Source organism: Drosophila subpulchrella, chromosome X (assembly GCF_014743375.2).
Source record: "Drosophila subpulchrella strain 33 F10 #4 breed RU33 chromosome X, RU_Dsub_v1.1 Primary Assembly, whole genome shotgun sequence".
NCBI lineage: Eukaryota > Metazoa > Arthropoda > Insecta > Diptera > Drosophilidae > Drosophila > Drosophila subpulchrella.
This window is the reverse complement of record NC_050613.1, coordinates 6,649,464-6,663,355: the sequence shown is the minus strand read 5'-3', so window position 1 is coordinate 6,663,355 and position 13,892 is coordinate 6,649,464. Positions and strand designations below refer to the sequence as shown.

General features: G+C 36.7%; 3 protein-coding genes across 4 annotated transcripts; 1 reads left to right on the top strand and 2 right to left on the bottom strand.

Moving 5' to 3' along the window:
- Positions 1-299: 299 nt before the first annotated feature.
- LOC119557939 (LSM12 homolog A) lies at positions 300-3,160 on the bottom strand. The gene is made up of 5 exons (XM_037870951.1): positions 2,505-3,160; positions 1,579-1,709; positions 1,407-1,523; positions 1,216-1,347; positions 300-498 (listed from the first exon to the last, which is right to left on the bottom strand). Exons 1-5 carry the CDS (start codon positions 2,647-2,649, stop codon positions 370-372), a joined length of 654 nt encoding a protein of 217 aa, XP_037726879.1. The 5' UTR covers positions 2,650-3,160; the 3' UTR covers positions 300-369.
- Positions 3,161-3,690: 530 nt separating this feature from the next.
- On the top strand, positions 3,691-4,812 carry LOC119557125 (chromatin accessibility complex 16kD protein). The gene has a single exon (XM_037869710.1). It carries the CDS (start codon positions 3,772-3,774, stop codon positions 4,162-4,164), a length of 393 nt encoding a protein of 130 aa, XP_037725638.1. The 5' UTR covers positions 3,691-3,771; the 3' UTR covers positions 4,165-4,812.
- A 231-nt stretch (positions 4,813-5,043) lies between these two features.
- On the bottom strand, positions 5,044-8,987 carry LOC119557124 (regucalcin). 2 transcript variants are annotated; one of them, XM_037869709.1, is made up of 3 exons: positions 8,886-8,987; positions 5,644-6,362; positions 5,044-5,322 (listed from the first exon to the last, which is right to left on the bottom strand). In XM_037869709.1, exons 2-3 carry the CDS (start codon positions 6,360-6,362, stop codon positions 5,130-5,132), a joined length of 912 nt encoding a protein of 303 aa, XP_037725637.1. In that variant the 5' UTR covers positions 8,886-8,987; the 3' UTR covers positions 5,044-5,129. The 2 variants fall into 2 exon arrangements, with proteins under 2 accessions (XP_037725637.1, XP_037725636.1); XM_037869708.1 differs by lacking the exon at positions 8,886-8,987 and adding an exon at positions 7,014-7,152.
- Positions 8,988-13,892: the final 4,905 nt, after the last annotated feature.

Below are 13,892 nucleotides of genomic sequence, written 5' to 3'. Positions count from 1 at the left end.
GATTTTGATTTAGACATTTTACATGTTTAAATTTAAAATAACTTTTCCTTAAAAGCTTCAAAGTGCCTAGACTAAGTCTCTTCTTTTAATGGTTTCATGATATCTCCTTTGTCAATAGTCTGGAAATGTTTTCCATATTTTAAACGCAACAGATTGATGGTATGAGAAATTAGGAAAATTTTAAAATTAAATTTTCAAACCATAAATACATGTTTTAACCACGTTTTAGGAAATGCGCTGGATTACCTTTAAATCTAAAAATACCCATAGCCACTAAAAAATTAAAAACAAATGGGATGTCCTTTTTGAAGCACATTTCTGTTTTTTTGTTTTGTGTTGTTTTGTTTGTGTATTTTTTTCTCATTATCATTAGTTTGCGGGAACCGGCGATCCAGATGCAAGAGATGAGGACGTGGGAGACACCGATGGTGACGAGGTGCTGGCCGCAGCTCCGCTTTCTGGAACCGGCGATGGCCTTGTGTTGAAGAACTGATTGATCTGGACAATGGAATGAATAGGGAATTAATTAACTTATTATAAGGACTCTTCGCTAACCTCCTACCCAACTGTCATAAAACATAGTACCTTGCTTAATCTCTATAATGTGTTTATTTCTATTCTGTCTATATATTTTAGGTACTTTAAAATATATATATATTTTTTTTTAACTTTTAATAAAATCTACTTCTCTTTAATGCTTTTGACAATTGGTATAATAAATAAGCAAGCAAGCAAAATTGCTTTGTAGGAATTTAGGTTTGCTACAATTCTATCCGAATATTTTACAAAAAAGCTTTCAGTTTTAAAACCAGCTTGGCTTATCGTCGACCCCAATTACATTTTATAATCGTAACCTAAACCGCAATAATTAACCCTAATTGAAACTGCATAATGTACTACAGCAAGTCCAGAATGTTCTCAACCTTTAAAATCGACAAAATGTTGCCTGTTACATCTAGTGTTTGTAATAAATGCAAAAAAAAAACAGAAAAGGAAAAACGTAACTTGTAAATATTCGGTTTTTAGCTGATATGAAGCATATTCATCTTACTCTAATATTTTTTCAATAAAATCCTTAAAAAGTGACTATGTGCAAAATAACTTGAAACCCGAAGATTCCATTTCGTAAGCTACAAAGAAATCTTGGCTTTCTCCCACTTGATTTTTGAGTTATGACAGTTTTTGTGAAAGGGTTGCGATCGGACAATGGCTTACGATGCGCTTGATGTAGTTGCACGAAGTTTCGTTGTTTGAGCTGGACACCACGTTGTCCGCTCGGTACGGCGGCGAGATGGTGACTTCGTTGAGGATTTGTATGTTAAGTCCTTGCCAAGAGACTTCATTGTACTATTAAACATATGGGAAATATATAGGGTTATCACTGGCAGTGTTTGAGAGCTCATTACCCCGTATTGTTTGGCTATCGCTCTATAAAGTTCCTGTGCCTCTGGACTCACATCCGCGTTCTTGGACTTCAAGTAGTCTTGCCTTCGCTCTACTGTTTTACGCAGACGCATTTTCACCTGTCAGAGCGTACAAGAGTTAGACTTGTGCAAAGGAAGAGTATGAAGTGGTTACCTGTTCCAGGTTGAGCTTTTGCGGATCGTCAAAGTTGCCATTGCACTCCTTGACCACCTGCACGTTGCTGCACAGCGACAGGTTCATTGCGTAGATATCACTCAGCTCCTCAGTGGACTTGGAGCGGCATTCTATGTGGTTGAAAGGGGAAGAGAGAAAAGAAGGGGCAGCGGAGAAGGTAGATATTCGATGTACGGAGAACCAAGTAGTTGGGCAGTAGAAATATAGGGTAATAAAAGAAGCAATCTTAAATAGTACTAATTTAAGCCAATAATAAGCAAAGGTACAATGATTTAAAGATAATTAAAGCTAATCTTGTCAAGCATTTTCATTCAGAAGAAGCCATGTAATATGAATACAAGTTAACGAATGATTTTTAATGTTTAGTTAGGAAGATAAACATAAGGGTTGTTGTGACTTAAGCTCAGAATATTTAAATTATGTTTAATAATGATGCTTAAATGAAACAATAAAAGAAAAACTTGTTTGGGACTTTAAGACAATCTAATAATTATGAAATAGGTAATACAAATGCTTATCATTTCTAAAAACCTATGGGGTTTTGTTCATTTTATATTATTAACAAAAAAAACTATTTTTATAGGTAGAATCTTCGGTTTAAAGAAAGTTTAGGAAGTGTAATTATTAGGAAAAATTACTTGTATGCGTATTGAATGAAAATTTTAAAGCAACAACTTTTGGAACCACCATAATTTTTGTTCAATATTATGGTGAAGTGATATTGAATGATTATTTGAGATTGTTAAATGGTTAGTGCGTATTTGATTTCCAATTAGGATAACTCAAACACTATGTACCATGGACTGGTGACAATGAAAATGATCCCTAAACGTTATATAAAGCCGGGGAAAGTGTTCACTTTCACCCGGCGAGCAGGTGTGTGCGTTTTCTTTGCAAAAGGATACTCAGGATAAGCATCTTTGTGTTGTGATCGAAGGCCAGCACCTCGCCCTCCACCTCCTCGTTGAAACAGGTCGTGCAGACGACTGTGGATCCAATGCTGAAGCAGTCGTTCACTGCATTCACTGCGCTCGCAGCGGCAGCGGCCATTTTTAATTGCTGGATAAGATTGGCCAACTGGAAAGGTGCACCCACAAGCTGTGTGGTTATTGATGTGGCTGTGTGTCTCTGTAACCCGCTTCGGATTTGTATGGTGGTTGTCCCGCCTGTTTACACACAACGCTGCACAAACAGAGTGGTCGCAGTGGATGGAGCAGCTGCCTGGCCAGGGATTTCCGATTTCTGGAAAGGATTTCACTTGCTCTCTCGCTCGCACTCTCGCTCTCGCCGTCTGTCTGCGTCGCTGTCGCTCTCTCGCTTTCACTTGAACCGCTGCAATGCAAATGTCGCGCTTCCTGGCGATCTGGTCGAGATCCTGGTCCTGCTGCTGCCGCTGATCCACTTGACTTGGCCAAAAACTAGCTGCTTACTCGGTTAGCCGGCCTTCGACGGTCTGCGTTGGCGCCACTTGCGGTTCGGTAATTGAAAAGTTGAGAAAATATGCGAAAAATTTATTGGTCAACACACGAAACAACAGCCAAAAGGGGGCAGCAGAAAAACGCAGTGTTGCACATGCCGCGCAGCGATAGGCATCGATATTCATCGATTCGCTGGGGGTGGCAACGCCACAGCGAAAACTACTCACCGGCTCTGCAAAATGTTGTGATTTAACGAACTTTTTCTTGAATATATTATTATTTGGATAAGAGTAATGTGCTTTGCACGTCAAAATGTATTTACCCCTGCTTAGAAATGACTACTGTGTTGTTTGGCTATAATTGTGAAGAACTAAGCTCTTTTTCAAGAGGTGTTTAACCAAAATTGACAAGCAAAACAAATTTGTATAGTAATCTTAAAAAAAAAAATAAGACATTTTAAGAATAAAATATAGATACAAAGCTTATGTTATCGGCTTAACATTTGCGCAAAGCAAAGGAGCAAAGTAAAAGATTAAAAATAAAAAATAAACTTAGTCGATAAAAACTAAATATAAATAATATTGTAACCGTTACGAGTGTTATCGATATTGTTTGGCAACCAAAACGGGCACACTGCCACTTCTTTGTTTTCGATTGATAACAACGCGATAAACAGCTGGCCATGCCATTGATATTATCGATAGCGATAGGTTAGAATCCAAAACCCAAGCCAAACCAACCGAAAATCAAAACAATGGGCGAACCCAAGATCCAATCGCCCGTAGAGCGCGCCCCCAACGCCGAGACCGTGCTGCCCCTCAGCCGGGTGCGAACCATCATGAAGAGCTCCATGGACACGGGGCTGATCACCAACGAGGTGCTCTTCCTCATGACCAAGTGCACGGAGCTCTTCGTGCGGCATTTGGCGGGCGAGGCATATGTGGACGCATTCCGGCAGAAAACCAACGAAACCCTGAAGTACGAGCACCTCTCGCAGCTGGTCAACAAGAGCAAGAACCTCGAGTTCCTGCTGCAGATCGTGCCGGAGAAGATCAGGGTGCACGAGTTCCAGGAGATGCTGCGATTGAATCGCTCCGCCGGCAGCGACGACGACGACTCCGAATCCGGTTCCGAGTCGGATGAGTGAGTGGACGTACACATGGCTGATGCCCACCTATATCTTGGCTTTGGCCAGCGCACTAGATAAGTTAACGATTGTGTATAACCTCTGATTAACCAAGAAGCATATTGTGTCCTCCAAGTGACCACCAGATCGTGGGATGATTACGGAGCGTCTGATAAGCCCATGAATTGTACATGCCTAGATAATTTCTAATAATTTCCACCACCTCTCAACTACATTTGCCAATTTTAACCAATGCATAAGCATCTTATCAATTTTAATATTACCCAAGGTTTACCAGTTAAAATACTTAAGTTACCAGATAAAAGCAACTATATTTTAAGGCTCTCTTAGTTGTCTGCAAAAATAGATATAAAACCTACAAATCGTATGAAATGTGGAGTTTAAAACCTACTTTTAGTTTAACTTGCATATGAGAAAACATGTCCTTAACCTAGAAAAAGTGTTAAGTTCGTTGCTCTAAAAATGCGACAACAATACATTTCACTTACCTCAACTCTCATTTATTTATTTTAACTCAAAACTCATTTAACTTTGGCAAATAATTTGTATTTTAACCCCCAACGATCCTTAGTCGCAAGTGCTCTATTTATTAGTTGAAATATATTTTTGTAAACTTTTTATAAAATAATAAAATAAAATTTGGATTTAGAAGACTCAAGTGTAGTAAATTTTAACTATTCCTAATGTTAGCCCCTAATCTAAACTAACTTTGGTGTGTCCATGTCCTTGTGTCTTCAATAGCAAATAGAAAATTCTGATTGAAATCTCTAATTGTGAAATATGTATCTTAGTTTGAGATAATTATGATTGTAAGCTAACATGTTCCCTTCCCAACAAGTTTACTCCTTCCTTCCGAATAAAAATAACAAAAGACGAGAGTTACAACTTTAAAGAGTATAACATATAATTGCACTTGGATTCGATTGGTACATTATACTGCGTGCTGAGGATAGAGATTGCAGCTCCTAGACCTTCAGGTTGACGCCGGGGTAGCCGGTGGCATTCAGGCCAGTCACCTTGTAGGTGGTGCCAGCAGGAGCAGGCTGATCGAACTTGGCGGCGGTGGTCACGAACAAGATGTCCAAGTTGGGGCCACCGAAGGCGGCGGAGGTGATCTGCTTGGTGGGGAACTTGATCTCCAGAAGGACCTTGCCAGTGCTGCAATGGATCAATGTAAAAATATTAGAGTTGGAAACATCTTTTAAGGACTTACTTAAGTTAGAATGCAGAAATATTAAACAAAAGATGATAAAACCCATTTAAATAGAGTTCAAAATCTATCATAATATGACAGTATCAACGATCTCGTTCTTACTTGGTATTGGATCAATACAAAAAGTTCGAGTTACAACATGAGGAACATGTTTTAAGGACTTAAGATAATAGAACTCATAAGTATTAGAAAAAAGAAGATACAAACCACTCAAAGAGGGTTTGAAATCTATCACAATACAAAAGTATAAACGATCTAGTTCTTACTTGGGGTTAATCTTGAAGATGGTGGCTCCGTTGAAGGTGGCCACATACAGGTTGCCCTCGGTGTCGATGGTCAGGCCATCGGGCAGCAGATGGTCCTTGGGGCTGTTCTTGCGCAGGTTGAAGATCACCTTGGGATTGGTGGCCACGCCGGTGTTGAAGTCGTAGTCGTAGGACTTCACCTCGTAGTCGGTGGTGTCGATGTAGTAGAACTTCTTGGCCTTCTCGTCCCAGGCGAGTCCGTTGGAGATGCCCACATCGCCCTTGATCACCGACACCTGGCCACCGGCCTCCCAGCGGTACAGCTCACCGTGGCGGAACTCGAACTCGTCGCCAATGTAGCGCATGGTGCCGCCAAAGAAGCGACCACGAGGATCCACCTTGGCGTCGTTCAGCCTGTTCTTGTCCATCAGCGGCTGCACCTCGAACAGGGTGCGCACCACCTTGGCGGTGGGGACCACTCCGTCCCAGCTGACAATGACCACACGGCGGCCACAGCCGACGGCGAACTCATTGGGACGTCCCTCCACCGGCAGCACAAATCCGGCCAGGGTCTCGCCCTCGATCTTCGTCTTGTAGACCTTGTTCTGGGCATAGTCGTAGCGCATCAGGCTTCCCGCCTCCAGGTCCACGTAGTACAGGCTCTGCCTGGCCACATCCCAGTGGGGACCCTCGCCCAGGCCGGCGTAGGAATCGGGCAGTGGTTCAACCTTGTAGGACATCTTTATGGAATGGGAAAGAGGAATTTCGATTACCATACCAATTACAATGCATCAAATTCATTATATTTATTTATATAACGAAAGTGTATAGGGAAAACGATACCAGTATAAGCCATAGCTAATTGAGGTCTTACAAAATTATTATTATCACCTACATACATTAAAAAAAGTATACGGTTCTATTAGAAATGGATGAGTTGGAGGATTCATTGTATGTAGGATATGTATATTTTATAGAAACCAAAATGTCAGTGATCATTTTGTGTGATAATAAGGTAATAAGAGTTTAAAAACTTGTTTACATTAAAAATCTAAGTTTTGATTTAAACAAATTAGACTGAGCAGTAGACTGTAACCCTTTAGCGAAAATTGCTTAATTTGGGATTTTAATTTTCGAGTCGAGTAATTATTATAAAAACCAAAAATTACACATTTATGACAAGTAAATGACCATTGTGATTATTTTTCACTGCGATAATATTGAATTGTTTAATCAAAAATACTCAGAACTGTTTTTCGAGTTCGATTTGAAAACGAAAACACTATATCCTTAAAAAAGGATTCTTTTAAGCATTAACTTTGTGTTCGAAATATTGAGAGGTACTTTAAAAGTCACTGATAATGGGCACTACTTAGTTATAGATCGACTACCGTTAGTCCTAAGAGGCACGCTATAAGCACTGGAATCAGTAAGGTCGGTTGAAACATCGTGCGATCTGGCTTTCTGGGGTTCCGACTCAAAACTGAAGCTAAAGCAGTCGGCGGGAGAGGCTTTTATTACCTCCAAACCAGGGGCTTGACATTACATTAGCTGAGAACCGGCATCATCGCAAGCGGAACACAAACGAAGCGAGAGATTATTTATTGATTTTCATTTCCATGTTTTGAGATCAATTTTTTCCACTGACCGAAGGTGCACAGTGGGGGATTTTTGACAAGAGTTCGTTTCCTTATTTCGAATTTTTTTATTTTTAGTGATTTTATAAGACTTTTCATTATTATATCTGTTTTACTAGAATACCTAAGTTTAAATTGTGGCATTATTATAGCAAGAGCGTAAGGTATTATATTTTGTAATGGACATTTTTTCAGGTTATTTTAAAGAGAAGGAATATATGTTTAAACGATTTGATGTATGCAAATTTTTTAAAGGATTTTTAAGGGAAATAAACAATCTTCATTTACAAATAGCTTTAAAAAACGAGGAACTTTCAATTTTTTTTTGCCAGCTAGATTGGTAAAATGTTCCACTGTGCGATGCAGCTGTGCTCTGTGACGTCATGCCCTTCACTTACTCAGCAGAAGCAACAGAAAAAAACAAAAGGAACGATTAACTTTTAGCTTTGATTACGCTTGCCATTTAGCATCGTTTGTTGTGGGCTTTTAATTGACTTTTGTTGTCGCAGCGTCGGCTGCTGGTGTTATTGAATTGGTCAAGTTTAAACCTCCAAGAGATGTTTATGTTCTGTGGCGGGGACCCCTGTTATCAGCCACATGTAAATGCCACAGTGGGTGTGGTCAGGTCAAAATGTGAAGTTCTTCTTTTAAAGTCTAATATATACATTTTTAGCAGGAATAATACTTTTAAAATATTTGGCCTCTGACTGCCAAGGTCCTTAAATCGTATACAAATAAGAAAATGTCCTTTTCTCGTCCGCATGTTAAACTAAAGTAGGTTTTGAACTCAAAACGTCCAGGTTTTTAGGTTCTAAACCTATTTTTTGTATATCATGCGTACGAAAAGATGATTTTTCTTTAAAATGTATTTATTTTTAAGTTTTGTTTAAATAAAAAATGTTTTTTTTTAAGAAATCAAAACGGTTTTCGTTTGTTATTTGTAAATACTTTAATATTTAAAGGAGTTTTCAATGAAACTGAACTCAAAATTAGCCGTATAATGAATAAAAAATTTTATTTTGAAAATTAAATTGAAGGGTTTCGAAGGATGTCTTAAATCTTATACAAATTAGGAAATTTCCCTTTTTTTTGTCCGCATGTTAAACTAAAAGTAGGTTTTGAACTCTTAATTTCCAGGTTTTTAGGTTCAAATCCTATTTTTTGTATATCATGCGTACGAAAAGACGAGATTTCTGTAAATTGTATTTATTTTTAAGTTTTGTTTAAATAAAAAACGTTTTTTTCAATGAAATCACAACGGTTTTTGTTTGTTATTTGTGAATACTTTAATATTTGAAGGAATTTTTTAATGAAACTGAACTCAAGATTAGCCGTTTAATGAAAAAAAGTTATTTTAAAAATTAAATTGAAGGCTTTCGAAGGATGTCTCAATATTTGTATTAATATTAAAATACGTTTTTTTCTCACTTCTTACAACCATTATTACAATGTTCAGCATTAATTCGATTTCAAAGAGGCTTTAATTTTTTCAAGGATTTTTTTTCAATTCCTTAATGAATTTTTATTCAATTTTTTTTAAATTAAATCATCGACCATGGGTAAACTTTGTTCAGAAATCACTTTGTCACTCGAAAAAAATAGGGACAGGCTTCCTGGAGGACCTACCTTTGAAGAAGTATTTGCTGTAGATGGCAACAGAGAATGAGAATCCTTGGACACGGCTCGTCGAGTAACGCGTTCAAACTGAATTCTACCCGGTCCGCCCAAATCTTTTATACCCCAGCCGGCACGGGCGTGACGGGCAATCTCGCCAAGACCTAGTACCCCGCCGACTGATAAGAGCGCAATTGGAGGGCTGGATAACCCGCCTTGATAACACAAGCCGGCAACAGCCCAATTAACCCGCTGACCAAATTTAATGTTATATTTTAAAAAACAAACAAGAGCTAAAGGTCAAATTTCCTGAATCATGATTAGTCATTTTCTAAATCAATAGGTTTTTTGTCCCAAAAAAAAAACAATAACAGAAAATTAAAGAGAGTCTAAAAATAATAGAACGGGTTTTTAATAATTCTAAGGTATGTTTACTCGTCCGCTTGTCAAAATAGAAGTAAAAGTAGTAAAACTGCCCTTGAAGTATAGGAACCACATCTACACTTTTGACAACATAAATATTTTTAAACTGAATATATGTTGATCAACAAGTATATAAGTATTGGTATATTTGATACCTATGAAATACTAATCCAACCTTATGAATAAGATACCCACTTTTTTTTTAATGTTTGTAAAATATCTTAAAGTATCAGTATCTTAAATGTATTTACTGATCTGCATACTTTAGACCTTCACGTCAAGCAAGCTTTTACCTGCTAGTTAAAGTAGTTCCAAAGGCTCTGAAGAATTCGCGGAGTCATTTTGGTTGAAAAATGCATCGTAAGTGCATTTTAAATGGTTGAACCTAACAAAAATTTGAACCTGGACCATCTTGCTCTAAGGAACTCGCGATTTTGTTTCAAAAACCCCGAGTCTTAAAGTTCTTTCTTAGGAATATAAAACCCCAGAGCGTGTTATAGGGTTAAGAAAGTGTAGCAGATTTTGCAATATTATGTGCAAAATGCACAGGAGTGGGCGTGTCGTGTGGGCGCCTAGCGATAAAAGACATTTTGAGACATTTAAATTAAATTATATTATAATATATACTTTTGTTTGATACTTTATAGCGACTTTCTATGTTTCCGCTGTGCCGCAGATAAGTTGCACACTTGTGGCGATAAATCGCATCCGAGCCACTGTGGCTGGGATGCCCAAGGATGGCTCTATAAGTGGATATCTCCATGAGGAGCTGATTCCACTGCCCACATGACCTCCAGTGGTTATTTATGGCGCATCTTTCGCTGCTCTTTGCACCCAGAAAGTGGGGATCTGGGGGGGAATCGCGGACCATGACTGCGCCCGAATCCCAATCCGAATCTCGGGGCGAAAGTGTGGTCCCCTTATCGGCAGACGGTGGTCACCCCAGTTGGCCCCTGACTGGGCTTTTCTATTTCCATCGCAACTTTAAATTTAAATTGCTATTTAATTAATTGCTCCAAGATTTATGGGCTTATTTGTTCGCCTGTCCATCGATAAGGAACGGACGACCTTTTACAATCCGAATTCGATAGGTTCGACGGCAAGTTTCGGTCCTCTCAAAACAGTTTGTCCAGAAATTTAGGAGGCTATCCCAAAAACATCAAATTCTTATCTTTTTTAAGCATCTTTTTGAAATTGCATGCAAATTATTTGCATTTGAGTTTTGAAAATTAACTTGATATGAGAATAAACTTTAGATCAATTATTTTATTTAAATGATATTTTAATTGGAAGAGGTAATATGTAATATGTATTTTTAGTTTCCACTCTCTTTGCATTAAAGATACAATTATGAAAGCTAAAGACAACATATATTTTTACTTAAAGAACATTTCTCCATGATTAACTTTTAAATGAGCAATATGTGTAATGTAATTACTAAAATTAGGTATATTCGAAGTTTGAATTTCGAGCCTACTAACCATTTTTGACAAATTAGAAAGGAGATGTTCTTTCTTTAAAACAAACAAAATGCATCTTATTTGAATCGATTGTTTCTAAGATCCTCGGAATTAAAATAGTTAAATCTTTGAGGCTTTGAATGTTTTAATAATACATTGTAAAACTCATTATCAATCTGAACAAATTTTAGGTTTGGAATACTAGATGGAAAACTTGCTAAACAACAAAAAGATATCCTTGAAAACCATAAAATTTTATTAAATTTACAAACTAATGCGGTATTTAGGTAATCATAAAAAAAGAGTTTTTTCCAAATGATTAAATTTACAAAATAATATGGTATTTAGGGAATCAAAAAAAAAATTTTTTTTCAAAAACAAAAAAAAAATTTGTTCGATGGTAAATTTGACTATGAAAAGTTGTTATAGAATATTTTGGGTATTTAGGCAATCATAAAAAGAGTTTTTTCCAAATGTTTAAATTTACAAAATAATATGATATTTAGGGAATCAGAAAAAAAACTGTTTTTCCAAAAATAAAAAATATATCTCAAATTTGTAAAGGAAAATTTGTTCGATGGTAAATTTGACTATGAAAAGTTGTTATAGAATATTTTGGGTATTTAGGCAATCATAAAAAGAGATTTTTCCAAATGTTTAAATTTACAAAATAATATGATATTTAGGGAATCAGAAAAAAAACTGTTTTTCCATAAATAAAAAATATATCTCAAATTTGTAAAGGAAAATTTGTTCGATGGCAAATTTGACTATGTAAAGTTGTTATAGAAGGATATTTTAAGTATTACCTAAATTACAATACAATTAAAATAATTTTTAAATATACACACATGTAGATATTTCATATTTTAAAATATTACATTTTACATTGAAATGTAAATGCAAATTTGTAAACAAAACAAATGAGTCGAAGTTCCGTTACATTCAAAAGCGGAATTGCAGTGCAAAGGGAAAGCAAAAACCGCATGCTGTTGTTGTTGGGCCGGTTTTTGTTTTCTTTTTGTGCGGCGTTCATCAAGTGTGTTATTGCCCCTGTTCTGTGTCAAGGCCATTATCATTGTGCAAATTAGCCGAAGTTGCAGCGACTTTGCATCGCCGTGCAACTTGTGGTTGCCTACTTACGATTAGCGATTAGCGTGCCCAATTAACTGCAGTTAAATTAACTTAAATAATTAATAAAATCAACGAGGGAAAAATATAAAATTACAACAACAAAAAGCACTGTGGGGTCAGCTGGCGGTTATCAGGGCTGCCAACTTGTTTCCTTGTCGAACAACTGTCTGGCAAGGCTGTGTTTTATGGTCACCCCAATGTTATTCGGCCGTTTACCCGCCAAATTTAAAAAAAAGGCGCCGGAGAAGGTACTTATGTACATATACGATTTAAATATCATTTTTTGTTACATCCCAATGCATTATAATAAGAAGAATCCATGAAGCAGTGTTGGTAAGACATATACATATATGGGCATTTCCAGGGGCCGCGAACGTACGTTCGTACGCACTTAGTGAAAATAAAATAAGGAAAAACAAAATTTTTTTGAAACTTTTATTGGCTTTTCGACAGCATTTTGTTAGATCTTTGCTTAGTGTAAATGATGGGGCTTATTCAGCTATTCTTTTTATAATATTGGCAATAAACATGCGGTCACGAACGTACGCAAAATGGAAGTCGACTTCGGCTTCATGTAGTAAAATGCAAAAATCTGCGAGTTGGGACGAAATATTCTAAAGCAATAACTTTACTTTTAAAATGGATTCATGTAGCTTTCATTCGAGTCTGATCCCAAGGAAATATCTCAACTGGTTTTTTTTTTTATTAAATTAAGTACTGGTCGCGAACATAGGATTTTTCCATGTTGCTTTATTGTCAGTTAACTAAGCATTTTTTCGCTCTTTAAAGTTGTATCTTATTAGATAGCAATAAAGAGATTTGGTAGAAAAAGTGCAAACATATCATATGTTTTCCTTGCGAAATAATTAAACATAAAAATGCCTTTAAAAGTAACTATAAGTGAAAAAAAGTAAATTTTTTTCCGATTTCAGGGAAATTTCTTCAACAAAACAAATGAAATATGCTATGGTTCCACTGTATTATGAAAATATGTCCATTTATTTATGAAAATGCGCAAAAAATACGGTGTTTTTGAAGATTTTTTTTTTTGGTCCTGGTTGAACATTTTTCATATTTCCCCTTAAAGACGTTGATATTGTGTTTACACCGCAACCAGTGGCAAATTCAGGGTTTGGCTTCTCTTTTCTTCAGCCAGTTTACTCCGGCAAAGAATTCGCAATTGATGGATTGCGAAAATGATCTTACCGGAATGAAGAAAATCCGTGAGACCAGATCCGTGTGAATCACATGGATCCCATGGATCAGGTCTCCCGGATATCCTCACCCCGGTATGACCACCTAACCAGGCTGCAATGACACTTCCTTTGAGTTCTAGATGCATCGAAGGGACTTTTCACATCCCTCCTTTGTAGTCTTTTTGAGCAGATTGGTTTTTAATTGGTGCTGCTGCCATCATCCTTCAACTTTATCTGCTTCTTGCCCCTTGAGTCTGCCGGCATTGTGAAATCCTTGACCGGCAAGTTTCTACACAAAAACAAAAAAAAAACAGGTGATACAAATGTTTTGATATAGCGTTAAACAATTTGGAATCGTAAACTTACAAAAATGTTCGATGAAATATGTTTTCTCTGAGAAACACCCAGAAATTTCTAACCGGATAATTTCTACGTAAAAACATAAAAAAAATGGTGATAAAAATTATTGAATTTGATTGAGGTAGACAAATTTAATACCGAAAACTTACTAACTTAACTAATTTTCGCCAAATTACACGACCTTACTCTACTGAGGTTTGCAAAGGAATGACTTTGAATTATGAACTTGGGCTAATATATAGGTAAATACTTAATGCGCAGCCTACTTTTTATAGAAAAAAAATGACCTGCAATTTCTACAATTTCTGGAACAAAAATATCGATAGCATGTTAACACCTTTCTTATTTAGCTTACATTACCTTTTAAATACGTTAAGCAAGGTTGAATTCACTGACACCATAACTTTTTCCTGTCTTTAAAAATTGAAATATTCACATAGTTATTA